At 43.8% G+C, this 22291-nt stretch overlaps 1 protein-coding gene across 1 annotated transcript; it reads left to right on the top strand.

Annotated features, from left to right (window-relative positions):
• Positions 1-3138: 3138 nt before the first annotated feature.
• LOC311113630 (transcription factor Sp2-like) lies at positions 3139-18118 on the top strand (the record flags this gene model as incomplete). The annotated part of the gene is made up of 8 exons (XM_084156893.1): positions 3139-3208; positions 4333-4409; positions 9641-10342; positions 10639-10836; positions 11146-11440; positions 13220-13400; positions 14862-15055; positions 15723-18118. 8 exons carry the CDS (start codon positions 3139-3141, stop codon positions 15821-15823), a joined length of 1818 nt encoding a protein of 605 aa, XP_084013019.1. The 3' UTR covers positions 15824-18118.
• Positions 18119-22291: the final 4173 nt, after the last annotated feature.

Below are 22291 nucleotides of genomic sequence, written 5' to 3'. Positions count from 1 at the left end.
CTGGAAGAGGTGTCTACTGGTCTGCCAGTCTTCCAGCATCAGCCAATCGAAGTCCTCGGCACCCACTGTATCCAATCGGCTGCAGTCAAAGGGATCCAGATGACCCCGCCCCTCTCTTGACTTTAACCAATGAAGGTAGAAAGGGACAGTAGTGGAATGCTGGAAAATTGTCCATATGGAGTGCACACATGGGGCAGGGACAAAAAAGGACACAGCCTCATTGAGAATGGACTGGAGAACGGACTCTTCTAGCCTGTAACAACCTAAAAACTAAAAAACAACTTAAATCTAGACTTTGAATCAATCCCTAGACAGATATTCACTGTACCTATGAACTGAAGTTGATGGACTGGTCCATTTGTACTACTATTGTTTTCCATTATCATCATTTCCTTGTGTTCTTCCCTCCTGTTGCTATGAGGGTTGTTGTGGACTCCAATTGGCCCACAGGAGGCCATGGTTGATCTTTATTTGTTGGTTTTAATCGTCAGAAAATCCCTGATTGTAACTTGCTCATCATTCTGTTCCTCCGTACCCCAAGCTGGCCACAGGCTCAGCATTTTCAGTAAAAGAGAAAACATGTGTCTTCCCTCTTTTGCACAATCTTTTAAATTGACTGAAGTAAAGCAGAGAAAACAAGTGGTGGTGTGGCTGTTGGGTACATGAAGAGTCTGGTGTGTGTGTGTGTGTGTGTGTGTGTGTGTGTGTGTGTGTGTGTGTGTGTGTGTGGGTAGATGGGGGAGTTGAGTCATCAGTGAGTGCATCCCTCCCTGTATGTTTGTAAATAATACATGTACACTGGGTGTACAAAACTCTTTCCATGACATAGACTGACCAGGTGAATCCAGGGGAAAGCTATGATCCCTTATTGATGTCACTTGTTAAATCCACTTCAATCAGTGTAGATGAAGGGGAGGAGACAGGTTAAAGAAGGATTTTTAAGCCTTGAGACAATCAAGGCGCACTGGTTTGAGTGTGTCAAGAACTGCAACGCTGCTGGGTTTTTCACGCTCAACAGTTTCCTGTGTGTATCAAGAATGGTCCACCACCCAAAGGACATCCAGCCAACTTAACACAACTGTGGGAAGCATTGGAGTAAACATGGGCCAGCATCCCTGTGGAACACTTTTCACACCTTGTAGAGTCAATGCCCCGACGAATTGAGGCTGTTCTGAGGGTAAAGGGGGGCGGGGGGAGGGGGGAGGTGGGGTGCAACTCAATATCAGGAAGTGTCCTTAATGTTTTGTACACTCAGTGTATATTGTACATGAGATAAATTGTACCTCAATCCACACATACATACTGGCACATGACCACTGACACACACATGCAGGCCTTCATGGGAAGGTGATCCTAATGTTTTGTACACTCAGTCAGTTCCATGTATGGGTGTTTTTGTGGTAATGATGAACATGGCCCTTTCAAGCCATACAGACTGATGTAATAATGGAGGTAGTAGTGTAAAAAGCATCAAGGTCAAATGTTTTTACTCTATCATACACTCTTGATAACTAAACCACCAATGACAACACACACCCTGTTGTGTAGTCGTGGGGACAAGAGGCATGCAAAGCATAAAGGCAATGTCAATCTTAACACAGAATAGGTTTTAACACTTGCAATTGACAAAAACAACAACTCATCCTGTCATTTTGACTGCTTTGCTTTTTAGTCCCCCCCCCCCTACCAAACATATGTTTATTTCATAGCACCCTTTTTAAATTGTTATCCTATTCATGCATGCACACACACACACACACACACACACACACACACACACACACACACACACACACACACTCACTCACACACACAGGAAGGATGATCTTAGGAGAACAAGGACTGCTGATACACACATGCTCCTATGTTGGGGGCCAACTCAATGGATGGCCAACAGATTCATTTGACAGATAACTATGCCAGTAGTATTGGTGACTTGCCTCTATAGAGAGAATCCAGTTGGGTAAATGGGTTTGTGATTATACATTGAAATTAGGCAGAATGCCCATTCTTAAAGATAAGAAGGCCCAGCATGTCTACACTAAGGGTTTAATAATGAGATATTTTCAATTCTGAGCAGAATATTTACAAGATTTGTTTTACTGATTGTGTTGAAATGGAAATGACCCTAACCACAAACTGGTATCTTGCTGTTGACTGGTTGCTCATACTCTATACCCATCAAACTCAACTCTGGACCTTGAAGCCAGTTCCACTGCATGTTTTCATTGTTCCCCTCTAATCAGGGACTGATTTAGACCTGGCACACCAGGTGGGTGAAATGAATGATCAGGTAGAACAGAACACATGCAGGCGCCGGACCTTGTAGGGTAAGAGTTGAATATCCCTGCTCTATAGGCTTATTATCCATGTCATAAATCAAATCAGCCTAAAAAGGGTAGGCCACTAGGTACTAGTGTAAAGTGGTACTATAATGATTTAATAAGCAGAAATGCAAGGCTGATCGTTCCCCTAAACATGATTTTGCAAGCTTGATCATCATGCATAATAAGCCTATTTTGCATGCACTCAATGATTGCACTACTACCCCTGCAATAGATTACTAATGACTGGGATATAGACATAGGTGTAGGTGAGTATTTAGAAAACATGCACATGTTATTTCTATAGATAATTACCTGAGGACCTACATCACTAATTTAGTTTGAGTGACAGAAACAAGTTTGTAACAGCTTGCCTTGTGTCCTTATCAGCACTGCCTTTCTACCTCGTTATCCGTAAGCCTTATTGTGTGTTGACTATGACAGACTGAGTATAGCCTATCCATTCCAATAACATACTGTATCTGATTCAAACGGTTTAAAACAAGCTCATTGATCAAAATGGATGTCATTCTGAGTTTGACCGATTTGTCCCATAGAGCTCTTATTGGACATTATAGACGTCATTTAAATGAAATTCCATTATAATTGGCCCTTTGCCTGGTCCATCTTTTCCCTTAAAACCCGCCCTATTGACCCTAATCTATATACTCCATTGGTTAAAATGGCGTCCATCGACAGTTGTGAGAGGTTTCAGGTTTTTTATTGGCTAAATTGAATTTCAATCACACCGAGAGCTCGTGTCGATTGGCTGGCCTGGGCATCCTTCATTGAACAATAGCGCGTGGATTGGTCCATGAGCGCGGGCGGAATCTTCCAGGGGCTTGCTCTTGAAGGCTCACGGAGAGCGAATGTCGTCATGAGCGGTGGGTAGGAATTAATACATTGGTGTTTATATTACATTGTACTTCGTAAAACAATTTGGTCTGTGTTAAACAATACACATCGAACAGTTTGTGTTGGAAATTCCTTATGTTTGAGGTTGAGTAGGACCATTGTGCAAGCCAGCTATGTACTTCCGGAAAAGGGCTGCCTTTTTTCCAGTATCAAAGAGTTTGACTTGCTACGCGTAGCTAGCCAGTAAAGCTGAATCCTGTTTGTAATTCCAGCTACCGTTAGCTATACATTGATGCTAATCTTTTTCGATATTTCACATTAAAACAAATTCCACATGCACGTATCGCCATGGGCTCCCTGTTCCACTCAGTTTGAAAGAAAAGTCAGCTGCACGATAAAGTATTTGCAACGCTAGCTAGTCGTTTCATTTCTGACTGCCAGTTAGCCAGCAAACCATTTAGCTAGCAAGAAGCTATCTGAGTACGTTTGATGGCGGCGCTATTTTCAGGCCGCGCTTAAATATTTTTTTCTAAGCATTAAATATTAGATTTTAAAGAGACAGTCACATTAGACATGATTGCAACTGACTCCAATAATACACACAGTGCATATTATTTGTACAGTCCAATTTTGTCCTGATGCTCTCGCGATACATTATCATGCTCGAGCTATTTGTGAGATTGCGTGAGAAGTCAGCCAGGTACGGTAGTCACCAACTCACTGTACCCAAGTCGTAACCCTCTACTGTGCCCATTTGCTAGTTAGCATACTGTACTTTTGTTTAGGGCCTTTTAATTCTTTACTTAGTAGACGAGTATTTGTAGTTGGCAATGCATGTGTCTGACTATCTTTTTTTTGGCATAGACCCGCCCTTTTAGTACGGATTAAAGGTCACACAATTTACACCAGTCTGTTGAGACTGGCATTCACGGGGTGGTAGCTAGCCAGCCACAACTCATCTATTAGAGTTGCAGTGCACATTTTCCTTTGTGTACTATAATTTGAATGCCTTTGCATGCGTTTAGGGCAAAACAGCTCCCTCGTATTTAATAATTTCCTGAACTATTGACAGTGACCCTCATTATTTTTGGTACTTGAAATGCGTTACGACTATTTACAGTACATGCAATGTGTGTTTCCATGTGTGTTGCAGATCAACAGGACAGTATGGCCACCACTGTTGCTGTCAGTCCCAGCGAGTATCTCCAGCCCTCTGCCACTTCCTCTCAAGTGAGTCACAGCCAGACTACTTCCTGCTTGTCCTCGGTAGTTCTCGGATGTGTAAATATCACCCAGTGGTGTCTTAAAAGTAACCATGGGGTTCATTATTTGACCTTAGTTTGAATACTGAGTCCAGCAACGCCATCCTATTGTGAATCATGAAGTTTGTAGTTTATGTATTTTATTGGTAGCCTATGGTGAGATGTAGCTTAACCTCCTGTATGTAAACTGTGTTCCACCTAGGGCTGGGTGAAAATCATGATATACATCTCTTTTTTTATTTTGTACTTCTTTTTTGAATTTTTCTCTAAGCTTTGCTGCACAAGAGTCATTCCACTTCAAAAAGGATTTCGACAACACCATCTCAGATTGTTCAGAAATCATTTCTGTAGTTAGAAACGGATAAGATTAGCATTCCTGAAATCTTTAAAAAATATATAATTTGATATCTGAGAAATTAAGCTAATTGATTGCACCCAAATTGGCCATTTTAATTTATAGGATTCATATAATCTTCAATAATTATAGTACCTAACATCTGATTTGGACCATCATTCTTCCTAACAATGAGTAAGACATGAGGAATCCAATAAAATGATCAAAAGTCACCCACGGACCCCCCACACCCCAAGCCCAACCCAACAACCAGTATACAATATCAGTTCTCTATCTCTGACAAGTAGTATGGAGCTGCTGCTTGGAGTATTGTTTCTTCAACGTTTCTAATATATTCCCTGTGAATCTGGTGATGTTTTTTTCCGATGTTCAGAGAAATTAGCCAATGAAGTCGCTTACATTCTTGACCATAAATGAGTGTGAAAGTACCACGTTTTTCGCTGTTCCTGCTACCACACCCTTTTATCAATTTTGCTGGTCTCTTGTGTTTATTAAATGCATCAACATTTTCTTTGCAAGTTTGGGTAGAAAACCAACAGCTTTTGCTCATGATGAAAATAAATAGTGTGGTCAAGCTAGACCTCCATGAAAGCAATTCAGTGTGACCTTCTCTTAGCAACCTAATGTTTCAACCCAACTCTCCTTGAATAGTCCAAAAGATTGCAGCTCTCTGAGAGGGCTGTCTGTATGGTGAAGACTTTTCTACAAGCCGTAAACTTTGATTGGAGAAATGTGCTAAATGTTGTGACAACCCTAATAAAATTATAAACATTGCATGGCAGTCGTATGTTTTTAAATAAAATAATTAGAAAACATCTCTATGTAGTGTGATTAGTGACATTTACCATTAAACCCAACCCAATACCATTACAAAACACTATACAGTGTGTGTTTGGGAGTTTTGTTTGGATACCATAGCATTGAAACCATTAGAACTGCTGTAGCCTAATGGTTTGCTTGTTCGCCAATCACCAGGAATGGACTAACTAATCCAGACCTTTTTTAAGGGAATAAACCAGACACAGCGGGGCTGTTTCCTGGACACAAATTAAGCCTAAGAGAAGGAAAAACTGAATTGCTTTCATGGAGGACTAGCTTGAATTGTGAGGATGACTGCACAATTTATTTTTATCATGAGCAATAGCTATTGGTTTTCTACCCAAAGTTGCAAAAACAATTTTGTGATCCATTTAATGAACACGAGACCAACATGGATAAAGGGTGGGGTGGCAGTAGCATCTAGTGGGCAAAACTGGGTACTTTCACATTAATTTATGGTAAAGGACGCAAGCGACTTCAATGCCTAATTTCTCAGAATGTGGGGGGGAGACATCACCAGATTCACCAGGAATACATTACAAAGGATGAAGAAGCAATACTCCAAGCAGCAGTTCCATACTACTGTCAGACAGAGAACTGATACTGGTTGGGGTGGGATTAGTGTGGGAGATCCGTGGGTGGCTTTTCATCATTTTATTAGATTCCTCATGTCTTGCTCATTGTTAGCAGACTTATGGTCCAAATAGGATGTTAGGTACTATATTCATTGAATATGATATGAATCCTATACATTTTAAATTGCCAATTTGGGTGCAATCAATTAGCTTAATTTCTCAGATCAAATTATATTTCAACAAAATAATGTTTCAGGAATGCCAATCATATCTGTTTCTAACTACAGAAACGATTTCAGAACAATCTGAGATGGTGTGTGTCATGGCTTGCTGAAATGACATGGAATGACTCACAATTAAAGGTCAATGCACTGCATTTCAAACAGTCAGGAATAATCTAATGAATTCAAGGCTTGTAAAAGAATACCTAGGCTAAATATAAGCCTTCTACCTCCATAAGACCCACTCATTTAATCAAAATAGTTTAACCTGCTTTTTTGTAATCACTGATCTGGCTTTCAAGTCTGTCTATGAAAATGCCCTTTTTTGTATAAAAAAATTACTAGAACCATGCACAATGCAAGGCACATCGTTAGAAGGGAAATTGACCGATTCTGTTGGACCAAACCTCAAATGCAAATAGCAAGTTGAAATTGGTTGTTGTCAGAGAGGGAGAAGTGATCTTGTTGTGAGTGGCAGGGGGAGGGGCTAGGTGTCTGTGCGAGGGGGAAGGTGCACACAGCACAGGAGTGAAGGAGACAAGACCAAAAAGACACAAACGCTCATAAAAACGGAAACAAATCCAACATAGATTCTTGTGATACAGGCATTTGGAACATCGCGCTAAAACATGAATTCTAATTAATCTAATTTGATATATCGCCCAGCTTTAGTTGCACCCCAATACAATTCCATCCCTGGTTCAAAAAAAAAGGAAAAAGAAATGTTATTTGTCACATGCGTCGACTACAACAGGTGCATCTTACCGTGAAATGCTTACTTACAAGCCCTTAACCATCAATTTAGTTTAAAGAAAAATAAGAGTTAAGAAAATATTTACTAAATAAACTAAAGTAAAAAAATTAAAAGAGCAACAAAATAACAATAAGGCTATATACAGGGGGTACTGGTACCGAGTCAATGTGCGGGGGTACTGGTTAGTAGAGATAATTGAGGTAATATGTACATGTAGGTAGGGGTAAAGTGACTATGCATAGATGATAATAAACAGCAAGTAGTAGCAGCAGCGTAAAAGGGGGGGTCAATGCAAATAGTCCAGGTAGCCATTTGATTAGCTGTTCAGCAGTCTTGAGGGTAGAAGCTGTTAAGAAGCCTTTTGGACCTAGACTTGGCGCTCTGGTACCGCTTGCCATGCGGTAGCAGAGAGAACAGTCTATGACTAGGGTGGCTGGAGTCTTTGGCCATTTTAGGGCCTTCCTCCGACACCTACTGGTATAGAGGTCCTGGATGACAGGAAGCTTGGCCCCTGTGATGTACTAGGCCATACGCACTACCCTCTGTAGCGCCTTGCGGTCGGAGGCCGAGCTGTTGCCATACCAGGCGTGATGCAACCAGTCAGGATGCTCTCGATGGTGCTTCTCTATAACCTTTTGAGGATCTGAGGACCCATGCCAAATCTTTTCAGTCTCCTGAGGGGGAATAGGCATTGTCATGCCCTCTTCACGACTGTCTTGGTGTGTTTGGACCATGATAGTTTGTTGGTGATGTGGACACCAAGGAACTTGAAGCTCTCAACCTGCTCCACTACAGCCCCGTCGATGAGAATGGGGGCTTGCTCGGCCCTCCTTTTCCTGTAGTCCACAATCATCTCCTTTTGTCTTGATCACGTTGAGGGATAGGTTGTTGTTCTGGCACCACACTGCCAGGTCTTTGACCTCCTCCCTATAGGCTGTCTCATCGTTGTTAGTGATCAGGCCTACCACCGTTGTGTCGTCCGCAAACTTAATGATGGTGTTGGAGTCATGCTTGGCCACGCAGTCGTGGGTGTACAGGGAGTACAGGAGGGGACTAAGCACGCACCCCTGAGGGGCCCCCGTGTTGAGGATCAGTGTGGCAGATGTGTTGTTGCCTACCCTTACCACCTGGGGGCGGCCCATCAGGAAGTCCAGGATCCAGTTGCAGAGGGAGGAGTTTAGTCCCAGGGTCTTTAGCTTAGTGATGAGCTTTGAGGGAACTATGGTGTTGAACGCTGAGCTGTAGTCAATGAACAGCATTCTCACGTAGGTGTTCCTTTTGTCCAGGTGGGAAAGGGCAGTGTGGAGTGCAATAGAATTGGAACAGCTGGTGTTCTCATGCAGGCTCGTGTCAATTGGCAGCTCACAGCTGGGCTTCACTTTGTAGTCCGTAATAGTTTGAAAGCCCTGCCACGTCCGACAAGCGTCAGAGCCGGCTTAGTACGATTCAATCTTAGTCCTGTATTGACGCTTTGCCTGTTGATGGTTTGTCGGAGGGCATAGCGGGATTTCTTATAAGCGTCCGGGTTAGAGTCAATGGTTTGTCGGAGGGCATAGCAGGATTTCATATAAGCGTCCGGGTTAGAGTCCCGCTCCTTTTAAAGCGGTAGCTCTACCCTTTAGCTCAGTGCGGATGTTGCCTGTAATCCATGGAATCAGGAGGATAGAATTATGATCAGATTTTCCAAATGGAGGGCGAGGGAGAGTTTTGTGCACGTCTCTGTGTGTGGAGTAAAGGTGGTCTAGAGTATTTTTTTCCTTTGGTTGCACATGTAACATGCTGGTAGAAATCAGTTTCTCTGCATTAAAGTCCCCGGGCACTAGGAGCGCCGCCTCTGGATGAGCATTTTCTTGTGTGCTTATGGCCTTATACAGCTCGTTGATTGCGGTCTTAGTACCAGCATTTGTTTGTGGTGGTAAATAGACATCTACGAAAAATTGGTATATAGTGTGGTCTACAGCTTATAATGAGATACTCTACCTCAGGCGAGCAAAACCTTGAGACTTCCTTAATATTAGATTTCACGCACCAGCTGTTATTGACAAATGGACACAGACCACCACCCCTTGTCTTACCGGAGGCAGCTGTTCTGTCTTGCCGATGCACGGAAAACCCAGCCAACTGTATATTATCCATGTCGTCGTTCAGCCGTTGGCTAGGTTCAGCCACAACTAGGTGAAACATAAGATATTACAGTTTTTAATGTCCCGTTGGTAGGATAGTCTTGAACGGAGCTCATGCAGTTTATTCTCCAATTATTACACGTTGGCCAATAGGACGGCTGGTAGAGGCAAGTTACCCACTCGCCAACAAATTCTCACAAGGCACCTGGACCTGCGTCCCCTGTATCGGTGTCTCCTCTTCATGCGAATGACGGGGATTTGGGCCTGGTCCGGTATCAGCAGTAAATAATTTGTGTCTGACTCGTTCCCCCCCCCTAACCATTTGTCTCGCTCTCTCTGGTCCTGTCTACAGGACTCCCAGCCCTCCCCACTGGCCCTCCTGGCCGCCACCTGCAGTAAGATCGGCCCCCCTGCCGCTCAGGCCCCAGTCAGTGCCCCTCCTGCCCAACCCCAACCTCGGCGTCTCCTCCCCATCAAGCCCGCCCCCATCGCCCCCGCCCCTCCCAAAAACCTGGGCTTCCTGTCCGCTAAAGGAAATGTGATCCAGCTGCCAGCGGGCCTGGGCTCCAATAGCCCCGGCAGCCCCATCGTCCTCACCATCCAGCAGAGCCCTGGCCGCTCGAATCAAACATCCAACATCCAGTACCAGGTGGTGCCGCAGCTGGGAGGCACACAGACCATCCAGATGATGCAGCAGGGTGGACAGATCCAGCTCATCCCAGGTACCAACCAGGCCATCATCACCACGCCCATGACGGTCCCCCAGCCGCAGCCCGCTGCCGCGCCCATCACCCCGCAGAAGACGGTGGCCATCAAGCCGTCCCCCAGGGGGCGGAAACCAAATGCAGCCAACGTGGTGCGGCTGCCCAGCGGGCTCACGCTGCCCCTCAACGTAGCCACCGGAGAGGAGCCAGCGGCAGCTCCTCCCCCGCCAACGAAGGGCAGACGAGGCAGGAAGAAGCTGGTGGCAGCAGCCCCTCCACCACAGCCCACCTCCCCGCCCCCCGAGCAGATGGAGACGATATTGATAGAGGCCGGGGAGAATATTATTCAGGTATATTTGTTGTTCTGCTGCATTTGGTGTGGGGTCAACCATGACTTGTTGACTAGTTCACTTGCTTGAGTGGGCTACAAATGGGTACTAATTACTAAATGTGTCTACAATGCTTGTGAGTGTGTAAATGAGTAATGAATTCATCTGTATTTCTCAAACTCAAAATGCTATGCTTTACATGAGGGTTAGCCTACTCTATCACCCCTTCAACCTCCAATATTGGGGTCCCTGTATGAGTAAGTGTTGGACAGATTTAGGGCTGTGTCTCATTGCTGCTGTCTCGGCGTTCTCCCCAGGCGGGTAACCAGCTCCTGATCGTGCAGAACACCGGGTCAGGCCAGCAGCAGCTGGTGCAGCTGGTGCAGCAGAAACAGGAGCAGCAGGTGGTCCAGATCCCCCAGCAGGCCCTGAAGGTGGTGCAGGCTGCCTCCGCCACCCTGCCCCAGGTCCCCCAGAGACAGCCTGCAGCCAACCTGCAGCCAGAGCCCACTCAGGTACACACACAGATTGTTAGAGATCATCAATTTAGCTCTCTCAGCAAACTGACAGATCTAGAGTAGTACGTTTGGATGTGAGGTGATTTGTAGATGAGTCAGTCTGAAGTTTCCAATGTAGTCATGCACACAAGGCCACACACAAAAAACTCCTATAGGTGCTGCATGCACACCACCTCTCTACACTCACTACAGGCTACCCACTTGAAATGTAATGAAACCATAAGTGGAAGTGGGCCTTTAATACAGATGTGTCCTAATCTGACAGACTTGTTCCGTGTTAGTCTGACACCCCTGTGCTCCTCTCAGCTCCTGATCAAAACGGCATCGGGCGAATGGCAGACTGTGCAGCTCCAGGAAACCACCGTTTCCACGGCAACAACGCCCTCCAGCATGGTCACCACCACCCTGTCGTCCGTGGGGGCCACCAAGCGAACACTGGCGGGGGGCAGGAAGGAGAGGACCCTACCAAAAATAGCACCGGCGGGGGGAATGATAGCGCTAAACGCAGCCCAGCTCTCCTCGGCGGGCCAGGCCGTGCAGACTATAAACATCAACGGGGTCCAGGTGCAAGGAGTGCCCGTCACCATCACCAACGCAGGAGGTATGCATGTATGTGTGTGTATATATGTATGTACTGTGTGTTCGTGAAAAAAATATAGAAAGTGGTAGTCCGTATCCAAATCCACAAGTGCATATCCGTATCCTCTCTATTTTCATACTGTGTTCCTTTAAAAACAATATGCATTCCAATTGACTTTTAGCAAGCTAATGGAGGCCTGCATGTGTGTGTCAGTGGTCATGTGGTAGTATGTATGTGTGGATTGGGGTGTGCATGTTGGTGTAAAGGATTTGTGTGTGTGTGTGTGTATCTATATATATATATATATATATATATATATATATATATATATATATATATATATATATCAGGTGCAGCTCAATAAATTAGAATATTGTGGAAAAGTTCAATATTGTAGACTCAAGGTGTCACACTAATCAGCTAACTAACTCAAAACACCTGCAAAGGTTTCCTCAGCCTTTAAATGGTCTCTCATTCCAGTTCAGTAGGCTTCACAATCATGGGGAAGACTGCTGACTTGACAGTTGTGCAGAAGACAGTCATCAACACCCTCCACAAGGAGGGAAAGCCTCAAAAGATCATTGCTAAAGAAGCTGGCTGTTCACAGAGTGCTGTATCCAAGCATATTCATGGAAAGTCGAGTGGAAGGAAGAAGTGTGGTAGGAAAAGGTGCACAAGCAACAGGGATAACCGGAGCCTTGAGAGGATTGTCAAGCAAAGGCCATTCAAAAATGGGGGGGAGCTTCACAAGGAGTGGACTGAGGCAGGAGTCAGTGCATCAAGAGCCACCACGCACAGACGTATCCAGGAAATGGGCTACAACTGTCGCATTCCTCGTGTCAAGCCACTCCTGAACCAGAGGCAACGTCAGAAGCGTCTTACCTGGGCTAAGGAGAAAAATAACTGGTCTGTCGCTCAGTGGTCCAAAGTCCTCTTTTCAGATGAAAGTACATTTTGCATTTCATTTGGCAATCAAAGTCCCAGAGTCTGGAGGAAGAGTGGAGAGGCACAGAATCCAAGTTGCTTGAAGTCCAGTGTGAAGTTTCCACAGTCAGTGATGATTTGGGAACCATGTCATCTTCTGGTGTTGGTCCACTGTGTTTCATCAAGTCCAAAGTCAACTCAGCCGTCTACCAGGAAATGTTAGAGCACTTCATGCTTCCTTCTGCTGACAAGCTTTATGGAGATGCTGATTTCATTTTCCAGCAGGACTTGGCACCTGCCCACACTGCCAAAGGTACCAATACCTGGTTCAATGACCATGGGATTACTGTGCTTGATTGGCCTGATCTGAACCCCATAGAGAATTTATGGGGTATTGTCAAGAGGAAGATGAGAGACACGAGACCCAACAATGCAGACGAGCTGAAGGCCGCTATCGAAGCAACCTGGGCTTCCATAACACCTCAGCAGTGCCACAGGCTGATCGACTCCATGCCACGCCGCATAGATGCAGTGATTCATGCAAAAGGAGCCCCAACCAAGTACTGACTGCATGTACAAGAACATACTTTTCAGAAGGCCGACATGTCTGTATTACATTTCTTATGTCATATTCTAATTTTCTGAGATACTGAATTTGGGGTTTTCATGAGCTGTAAGCCGTAATCATCAAGATTAAAACAAAACAGGCTTGAACTATTTCACTTTTTGTGTAATTAATCCACGATATATGAGTTTCACTTTGTCAATTGAATTATTGAAATTACTTTAACTTTTCCACAATATTCTAATTTATTGAGCTGCACCTGTGTGTGTTCAAGTACAGTATATGTTAAAGTTTCTCTACTGTTCTTTCAGGCCAGCAGCACCTGACAGTGCAGACGGTACAGGGCGGGACCCTCCAGCTGGGCGGGGTGACCTCCCAGGGCCACCAGGTGCAGATGGAGCAGACTCTGGGTCTGGAGCTGCAGGGTCAGCCTGGGGAGAAGAAGCGCCGCATGGCCTGCACCTGCCCCAACTGTAAGGACTCAGAGAAGAGGCAAGTGGCTCTTACTAGCAAACTAGAGCCAGGCCTGAGCACCTGGTGGAAAAAAGCATGATACACAGTATAAACCATATTTTGTTTTACCAATATAGAAAGTCTTGGTTGACGCAAACTGATACCTGTATGGGGAAAGTGTACCCTCTTGTGAGATTGGGGCAGGGAAACATCCACGATTGCTAACAACTACTTTCCATCCTCCTGCTATTAATATGTGCTCGTCAAACATCTCATTCCAAAATCATGGGCATTAATTTGGAGTTAGTCTCCCCCTTTTCTGATATAACAGCCTCCACTCTTCTCGGAAGGCATTCCACTAGATGTTGGAACATTGCTGCTGGGACTTGCTTCCATTCAGCCACGAGCATTAGTGAGGTCGGGCACAGATGTTGGGCGATTAGGCCTGGCTCGCAGTCGGCATTCCAATTCATCCCAAAGGTGTTCGATGGGGTTGAGGTCAGGGCTCTGTGCAGTCCAGTTCTTCCACACCGATCTCGACAAACTATTTCTGTATGGGACCTCGCTTTGTGCACGGGGGCATTGTCATGCTGAAACAAGAAAGGGCCTTCCCCAAACTGTTGCCACAAAGTTGGAAGCACAGAATCGTCTAGAATGTCATTGTATGCTGTAGCGTTAAGATTTCCCTTCACTGGAACTAAGGGGCTTAACCCGAACCATGAAAAACAGCCCCAGACCATTATTCCTCTTCCACCAAACTTTACTGTTGGCACTATGTACTGGGGCAGGTAGCGTTCTCCTGGCATCTGCCAAACCCAGATTAGTCTGTTGGACTGCAAGATGGTGAAGCGTGATTCATCACTCCAGAGAATGTGTTTTCACTGCTCCAGAGTCCAATGGCGGCAAGCTTTACACCACTCCAGCCGACACTTGGCATTGCGCATGGTGATCTTAGGCTTGTTGGTGATCTTAGGCTTAGGCTTAGGTTGCTCGGCCATGGAAACCCATTTCATGAAGCTCCCGACGAACAGTTCTTGTGCTGACGTTGCTTCCAGGGGCAATTTGGAACTCGGTAGTGAGTGTGGCAACCGAAGACAGACAGATGATTTGTATGCGCTTCAGCACTCAGCAGTCCTGTTCTGTGAGCTTGTGTGGCCTACCACTTCGCGGCTGAGCCGTTGTTGCTCCTAGACGTTTCCACTTCACAATAACATAATTTACAGTTGACCGGGGCAGCTCTAGCAGGGCAGAAATTTGAAGAACTGACTTGTTGGAAAGGTGGCATCCTATGACGGTGGCACGTTGAAAGTTACTGAGCTCTTCAGTAAGGCTATTCTACTGCCAATTGTTGTCTATGGAGATTGCATGGCTGTGTGCTCGATTTTATACACCTGTCAGCAACGGGTGTAGCTGAAATAGACAAATTCACTCATTTGAAGGGGTGTCCACATTCTTTTGTATATATGTTGTTGTTAAGTTTGTGTTTTCTGTGTTGTGCAGGCCCGGCGAGGTGGGGAAGAGGAAGCACATCTGTCACATCCCGGGCTGCGAGAAGACGTTCCGGAAAACGTCCCTCCTCCGGGCCCACGTGCGCCTGCACACCGGCGAGCGGCCCTTCGTCTGCAACTGGGTCTTCTGCGGCAAACGCTTCACGCGCAGTGACGAGCTGCAGCGGCACGCCAGGACACATACAGGTCCGTCCCCCCTCAGGAGACACACTGATACACACTGTAGGATGAATGTAGGTCAGTCTGCAACACACAGTGGGTCATGTTCAGTAAGGAACACCGTAGCAAAACATTTTGCAATGGATAGTGACAATCCTGTGGGTTTTTTTTGTTTAAAAAAAAAAAGTCATTTAGCAGATGCTCTTATCCAGAGCGACTTACAGGAGCAATTACGGTTAAGTGCCTTGCTCAAGGGCACATCAACAGTTTTTTCACCTAGTCGGCTCGGGGATTAGAACCAGCGACCTTTCGGTTACTGGCACAACGCTCTTAACCACTAAGCTACCTGCCGCCTGTGTTCTTATTGGACCAGTTCAGATAGTACCTCCCCTGTTTTCAAAATGTTTTCCACCTACTGAACACACCCCAGGACACACACACAGGAGGTACGTACACAGCAAGGTTAGCACAAGTTAGTCGACAGTGCGCCATATGCCAACTCATGCAAATACACCATTGTGTTCACCACATGTCAGGACTCACGGAGATGATGCACATATGTTAGTTTTGCAGAATTTGCCAGGACTCAGGCAGACACTCAGATCTGCAGCAGAGAAGAATGGTATTGCTCTGTCATAGTTTTGTGTTGTGCAGGAAAATTAAACCACTCATTTATTCTGTCTTCTCCTTGCAGGAGACAAGCGCTTCGAGTGCAACCAGTGTCAGAAACGGTTCATGAGGAGCGACCACCTCACGAAGCATTTCAAAACACACATGAACACCAAGAACTTGTGAGTTGTGCTGTATACCGACTGTATACATAGACATGTCCTGATGAACTAAACCCCATAGAGGGCCGCAGGAGAGGATACCAAGAAGGTAGTCCCATGATGGTTGAACCCCAAAAAGGTCACACAGGCCCACCCAAAGCCCTGTTTTCTTCACTCCCCCTCAGAGGCTTCGTATCCTGGTGTACATACCAATCCTCCCCCCACGGACTCAACTGTTCCAGTCAATTTATTAATGATAACAATATATATAATTACGGACGGCAGGCTTACCTATGTAGGCAGAATGCGTAGAACAGCGAAAGGCGGTCCCCCAGAAAGACAGACTAGCGTGGATGCTGATGACCTCAAGTTCTGAGTACCAAACACAAATCCATTCATAAGGACTGAATGAGGAATGAGAGCAAAACGGGTAGATTTAGTCTACCAAAGTACCAGAGCCCAAAGGAGATTCCAGCCACTCTTGCCCCTCCTTGTTTTTCCATGTTTTATTATTTTCAATATTAATAACAAATATTGTTGTTGAAGCTCCAGAATAAGGTTTTTCCAAAGTTGATCCTCAAGCCCCATGAGTATCCAAGGTTATTCTTTCAGTCAAACAAATCCTATTCTGTAAATTGCACTACATGCATATCCTTTTACATGGTTTGAACGGTATTTGTAATTCTATTCTTGTTCAATATCAACGTAATATTATTGATCTTTCAACAAATAAATTATTTGGTTGGAATGAACCTGCATACCTATGAGGCCTTGGTGACCACTTTGAAACCTTAAACAGTTCCAGACTCAGAAAACCGAAGTTGGCAAAAGATTTTGTGTATAAAGTGTATATGCGGACAAACATACATCCACACATACATGGGCAAATATAGATATTTATGATGTTCAGACATAATACCCTTTTTCGGTAATACCCTTTGTAAATCAAAGATGAAAATGTAATTTAGGTTTTGGCATTTCTTGTTTTTGTGAAGAGTTACAAATTATTTTGAATACAGACTCCCTCCTAATGAGTTTAAATGTAGTACATTGCTATGTGTATATCATTATGATATTAACTAAATATGTTCCAAATATTGGTCTGGCGTGACAATCATGTCATAAGATGCAGCAAAAAATCTACATCGAATGCTTTCTCGGCCCTGTCACCAGTTATTAGATTACATTAGAAGTCATAACTTGTTAATAATGATCTACATTAAGATCCGTTTTGAGGCAGATATGTTTGATTAAAAAAATATGATTCATATTACATAAAAATTGACAAGCTATCTAATATTATTTATCTAAAGCGCTAAACCTTTACTCATAGTATTACAGTATGTTCTGGTCAATTAATACATATTGACTGTTTATGTAGCTAACTGCATAACATCATACAATGTAATATTTTTCTTTAAAATAGAAAGATTTATTAAATGTCCCCCAACAACAAATGATCCTCATCTATTTTAAAATGAGATCAACATTTAATTGAATAGCCAATAGGAAAATTGCATCCGGCATGTTGGGAGGCCTAAACTGGGCCTTGGGAAGGAAATAATTCCTGCTCATATTTATGTTTGTATTGTATGTCCTGAATGTGTGTATATACAATGTGTCTGGGTAAAAAGTTACACTGCCTTGTATTTTGGCCGGCCTGGCCAGAGCTGAAGGAAGTGGACTCTGTACAGTGTGAAAGGAAAATGTGTAATGTGACATTGTATAGCTTCATTCCTGCTTTATACACCAATACTTCTAGATTATCCCTTTTCTATTGAATTTAAAGTTGCCTTAGACAGTTGCACCCATTATTTAAAGAGATTTCTGCCTCATTTCCAGGGAACGGCATTTGTAGAATTCCTTTTATTTTTGTCTAACTTATGTTCCATAATGCCAATGTGTATGTGCACTGACTTGAGCCCAGGTTGAAAATGTGTGATTTTTAAGTAATGATCAATGGACAAGTTATTTTACCTAAACTGAAAAGGTCCTAATGTTGGTCTCAGTGAACCAGGTGCTTTTCCCCCTCTCAACCTGATCTACTACAGTAATCGATACAGACCCTGTGTGTGTGTCTGAAATGGCACCCTATACCCTATATTGTGCACTACTTTTAACCACAGCTCTATGGTCTCTGGTCAAAAGTAGTGCACTATATAGGGAATAGGGTGCCATTTCAGACTCTTTGTTTAACAGGAGTCCTCAGAGATCCAGCTATCTATCGCCCATCTTTTATAACTTGTATTAAGGCGCTTACTACAGGTGCTTGCTCCTTTTTTACAGTCACCCACCCCCTCAATAAAGCATTCAAACTGTATTCTGTGTTGTCCTTCTTCATCCAGGTCCCATAAGCCTTCACGAGATTTCCCTCACTGAGAACCATAGGAAGAATTTAGAAAAAGGTGTGTTGGTGTATAAGTATTTACCTGGCTGTCATTCGTTTTACATAGGGCGGCAGGTAGCCTAGAGCATTGGGCCAGTAATTGAAAGGTTGCTGGTTTGAATCCCCGAGCTGACAAAGTGAAAAAAATCTGATGTGCCCTTAAGCAAGGCACTTAGCCCTAATTGCTCCTGTAAGTTACTCTGGATACGAGCATCTGCTAAATCAGGGTTTCCCAAACTTGGTCCTGGGACCCTGCCCTGGATGCACGTTTTGATTTTTGCCCTAGGACTACACAGCTGATTCAAATATCCAACTCCTCAAGCTTTGATTGTTTGAATCAGCTGTGTAGTGCTAGGGCAAAAACCAAAACGTGGGCAGAGTTTGGGAAACCCTGTGCTAAATGTAAATGTACATGGCTATTGAGGAAACAAAATAATTTATTGAAAATATTATATTTTCATTAAACAAAAGGATTGAGTGATTCCAAGCTATAGGGTCTCAGTTCTGTATCCCCTTCATGGATTGATGTCTGGAAAGAACTTCAGAAATAAATGTGTGTTTGCTACATAATGTTTCTTTAGGGTTAAAGCAAACTGAAGTCGATATCAGATCGAATGTCTGCGGGGCCAAGTTAACATCCCCTTTAATGGAAAAAATAAGAAATCATGACCATCATGCTTTTAGGGATAGAGGTTAATTTTGTTAATGTGCAGTCGTGGTCAAATGTTTTGAGTGACACAAGTATTGGTCTTCACAAAGTTTGCTGCTTCAGTGTTATGAGATTTTTGTCAGATGTTACTATGGTATACTGAAGTATAATTACAAGCATTCCATAAGTGTCAAAGGCTTTTATTGACAATTACATGAAGTTTATGCAAAGAGTCAATATTTGCAGTGTTGACCCTTCTTTTTCTAGACCTCTGCAATCCGCCCTGGCATGCTGTCAATTAACTTCTGGGCCACATCCTGACTGATGGCAGCCCATTCTTGCATAATCAATGCTTGGAGTTTGTCAGAATTTGTGGGGTTTTGTTTGTCCACCCGCCTCTTGAGGATCGACCACAAGTTCTCAATGGGATTAAGGTCTGGGGAGTTTCCTGGCCATGGACCCAAAATTGATGTTTTGTTCCCCGAGCCACTTAGTTATCACTTTTGCCTTATGGAAAGGTGATCCATCATGCTGGAAAAGGCATTGGTCGTCACCAAACTGTTCTTGGATGGTTGGGAGAAGTTGCTCTCGGAGGATGTGTTGGTACCATTCTTTATTCATGGCTGTGTTCTTAGGCAAAATTGTGAGTGAGCCCACTCCCTTAGCTGAGAAGCAACCCCACACATGAATGGTCTCAGGATGCTTTACTGTTGGCATGACACAGGACTGATGGTAGCGCTCACCTTGTCTTCTCCGGACAAGGTGTTTTCCGGATGCCCCAAACAATTGGAAAGGGGATTCATCAGAGAAAATGACTTTACCCCAGTCCTCAGCAGTCCAATCCCTGTACCTTTTGCAGAATATCAGTCTGTCCCTGATGTTTTTCCTGGATAGAAGTGGCTTCTTTGCTGCCCTTCTTGACACCAGGCCATCCTCCAAAAGTCTTCGCCTCACTGTGCGTGCAGATATACTCACACCTGCCTGCTGCCATTCCTGAGCAAGCTCTGCACTGGTGGTGCCCCGATCCCGCAGCTGAATCAACTTTAGGAGACGGTCCTGACGCCTTCTTCACAACAATTGAACCTCTCTGCTTAAAGTTCTTGATGATCCGATAAATGGTTGATTTAGGTGCAATCTTACTAGCAGCAATATCCTTGCCTGTGAAGCCCTTTTTGTGCAAAGCAATGATGACGGCACGTGTTTCCTTGCAGGTAACCATGGTTAACAGAGGAAGAACAATGATTTCAAGCACCACCCTCCTTTTAAAGCTTCCAGTCTGTTATTCTAACTCAATCAGCATGACAGAGTGATCTCCAGCCTTGTCCTCGTCAACACTCACCTGTGTTAACGAGAGAATCACTGACATGATGTCAGCTGGTCCTTTTGTGGCAGGGCTGAAATGCAGTGGAAATGTTTTTTTGGGATTAAGTTCATTTTCATGGCAAAGAGGGACTTTGCAATTCATCTGATTACTCTTCATGACATTCTGGATTATATGCAAATTGCCATCATCAAAACTGAGGCAGCAGACTTTGTGAAAATTAGTATTTGTGTCATTCTCAAAACTTTTGACCACAACTGTAGTAACCCAAGAAGTGTTCAACAAATCTAAATATATTTGACATTCTTCAAATAGCCACCCTTTGCCTTGATGACAGCTTTGCATACTACGTGATTCCATATGTGTTATTTCATAGTTTTGATGTCTTCACTATTATTCTACAATGTAAAAATAAAGAAAAATCCTTGAATGAGTAGGTGTCCAAACTTTTGACTGGTACTCTACCTTGTGACCATGATATATGGGCCTAAAGGCCGAGACAATAAGAAGACACAGTCACAGAATAAATTCAACCACACCTTTGTTTCATCACAAAACTGGAGAGCAAGCTCTGTTCGGTGAAGTCCACAAATCATATTGCATATAACAAACAGTTACATGACCTACAGCATGGTCAAGCAAGTTAATATTTCCAACATTTTTGGATCACTAAACAACTAGTGATTTAGAACCACGGAGAGTTACCGCAAGTTGCAAAGAAAACAGGAGCTGCCTTCACTATTCCAGCACCATTCATGAAATCACCTATGCTTAGTCTAATACAGTGACAACTAAAATATACCAAAAACAATTTAGTCCAATCAATGTAAGCTAAATATGATGTGGCTGTCCATGGTTTTGATTTGTGTGTGTGTGTGCACATGCTTGTTTGTGCAAGAAGAAAGAACATGTTGACTCACCCTACTTGTAGAGAAATGCCAATGCCATCCTCCTCTCTTTCATGTTGACGAAACGGTCTACCATGCTGTCATACAGTACACGCTTTTATATTTTTTTGTCCTAGGCTACCTGGCTAAAATGCTTGCTCGTTAGCCTAACTTCCTTTCACGGGCAACGTTAGCTAAAATTAGCCTTCTACATCTAGCTACATATTGAACATCCATCGTCTCAGGCCAGGGGCACAATGTATGAATTAATGGTTGGATCAGAATCGCCACCATAATCATTGGCCAGTACGGAGAATTAAGTAAAACCTCATGTCCAAATACTGATCTCCATCCATTACTAATTTAGGAAATAGCCAACTTTAGTTAGCTTACCACCGGAGGACAACAACACAACGAGATGCAACAATTCAAGTTGTTTCTGTCAATGAAGTATGCTCTCGAAGCGATTTGATAGGAGTGAAGCCAAATCCAAACTGGCTTCCCTTGACACTTTGTTTTGGTGCGCCAGGACCATTCACAGTTGAGCTCACTCAGTTTAGCTCAACACTGATTGGCTATTATTTTATTTTTAAAATTATCAAGGGAGGCAAATGCTCGCTGGCTTCCCTTGCATTCAATGCAATGGGCAGCAACAATGTCATACTCTTTTGGTCCAGTCAGCATTAGATAGACGCCTACACATACTGTACAGTGGCTTCCCTTGGCATACATGAATACACGCCACTGCTCACCAGCTCTGTTTATTCACAGGAACTCTAACCCCTCTTCTGGCAGGAACAGGTTCCCAAGAAATATATGTGTTGAGGCTGGTTCTGCGGTTTGTTTGGCCGCAAGAAGAAAACGGGTGGACTACTGGAGCGCAGGTGTGGACTTGTGTATGTTAGAGTTGCTAATCAAACTTATTGACACACACACATCTAAAGAGACACAGATAATACAACACAGCCTACCACAAACACAATGTAGAGCATGTCCAATAATAACATGTCTTATTTTCCATTTAGGTCTTCATAGTATTGATAGCCTGTGACTGTTTGTCACCAAATAATATGATCTGTTCACCTGCAGTTTACTTACATTCGTAAACATACATGTACATTTTACATTTACATTTTAGTAATTTAGCAGACAAGGGAGGCTAAAGAAAACATTTTATTATTTTTATACTATTCAACTTTGTGTGTTTTACATGTCTTTTGTATTTTAAAGACACACATACATGTCTTTTA

This window comes from Coregonus lavaretus, assembly GCF_964263955.1.
Source record: "Coregonus lavaretus genome assembly, chromosome: 40".
Taxonomy (NCBI): Eukaryota; Metazoa; Chordata; class Actinopteri; order Salmoniformes; family Salmonidae; genus Coregonus; species Coregonus lavaretus.
This window is presented reverse-complemented; position numbering and strand designations above follow the sequence as displayed.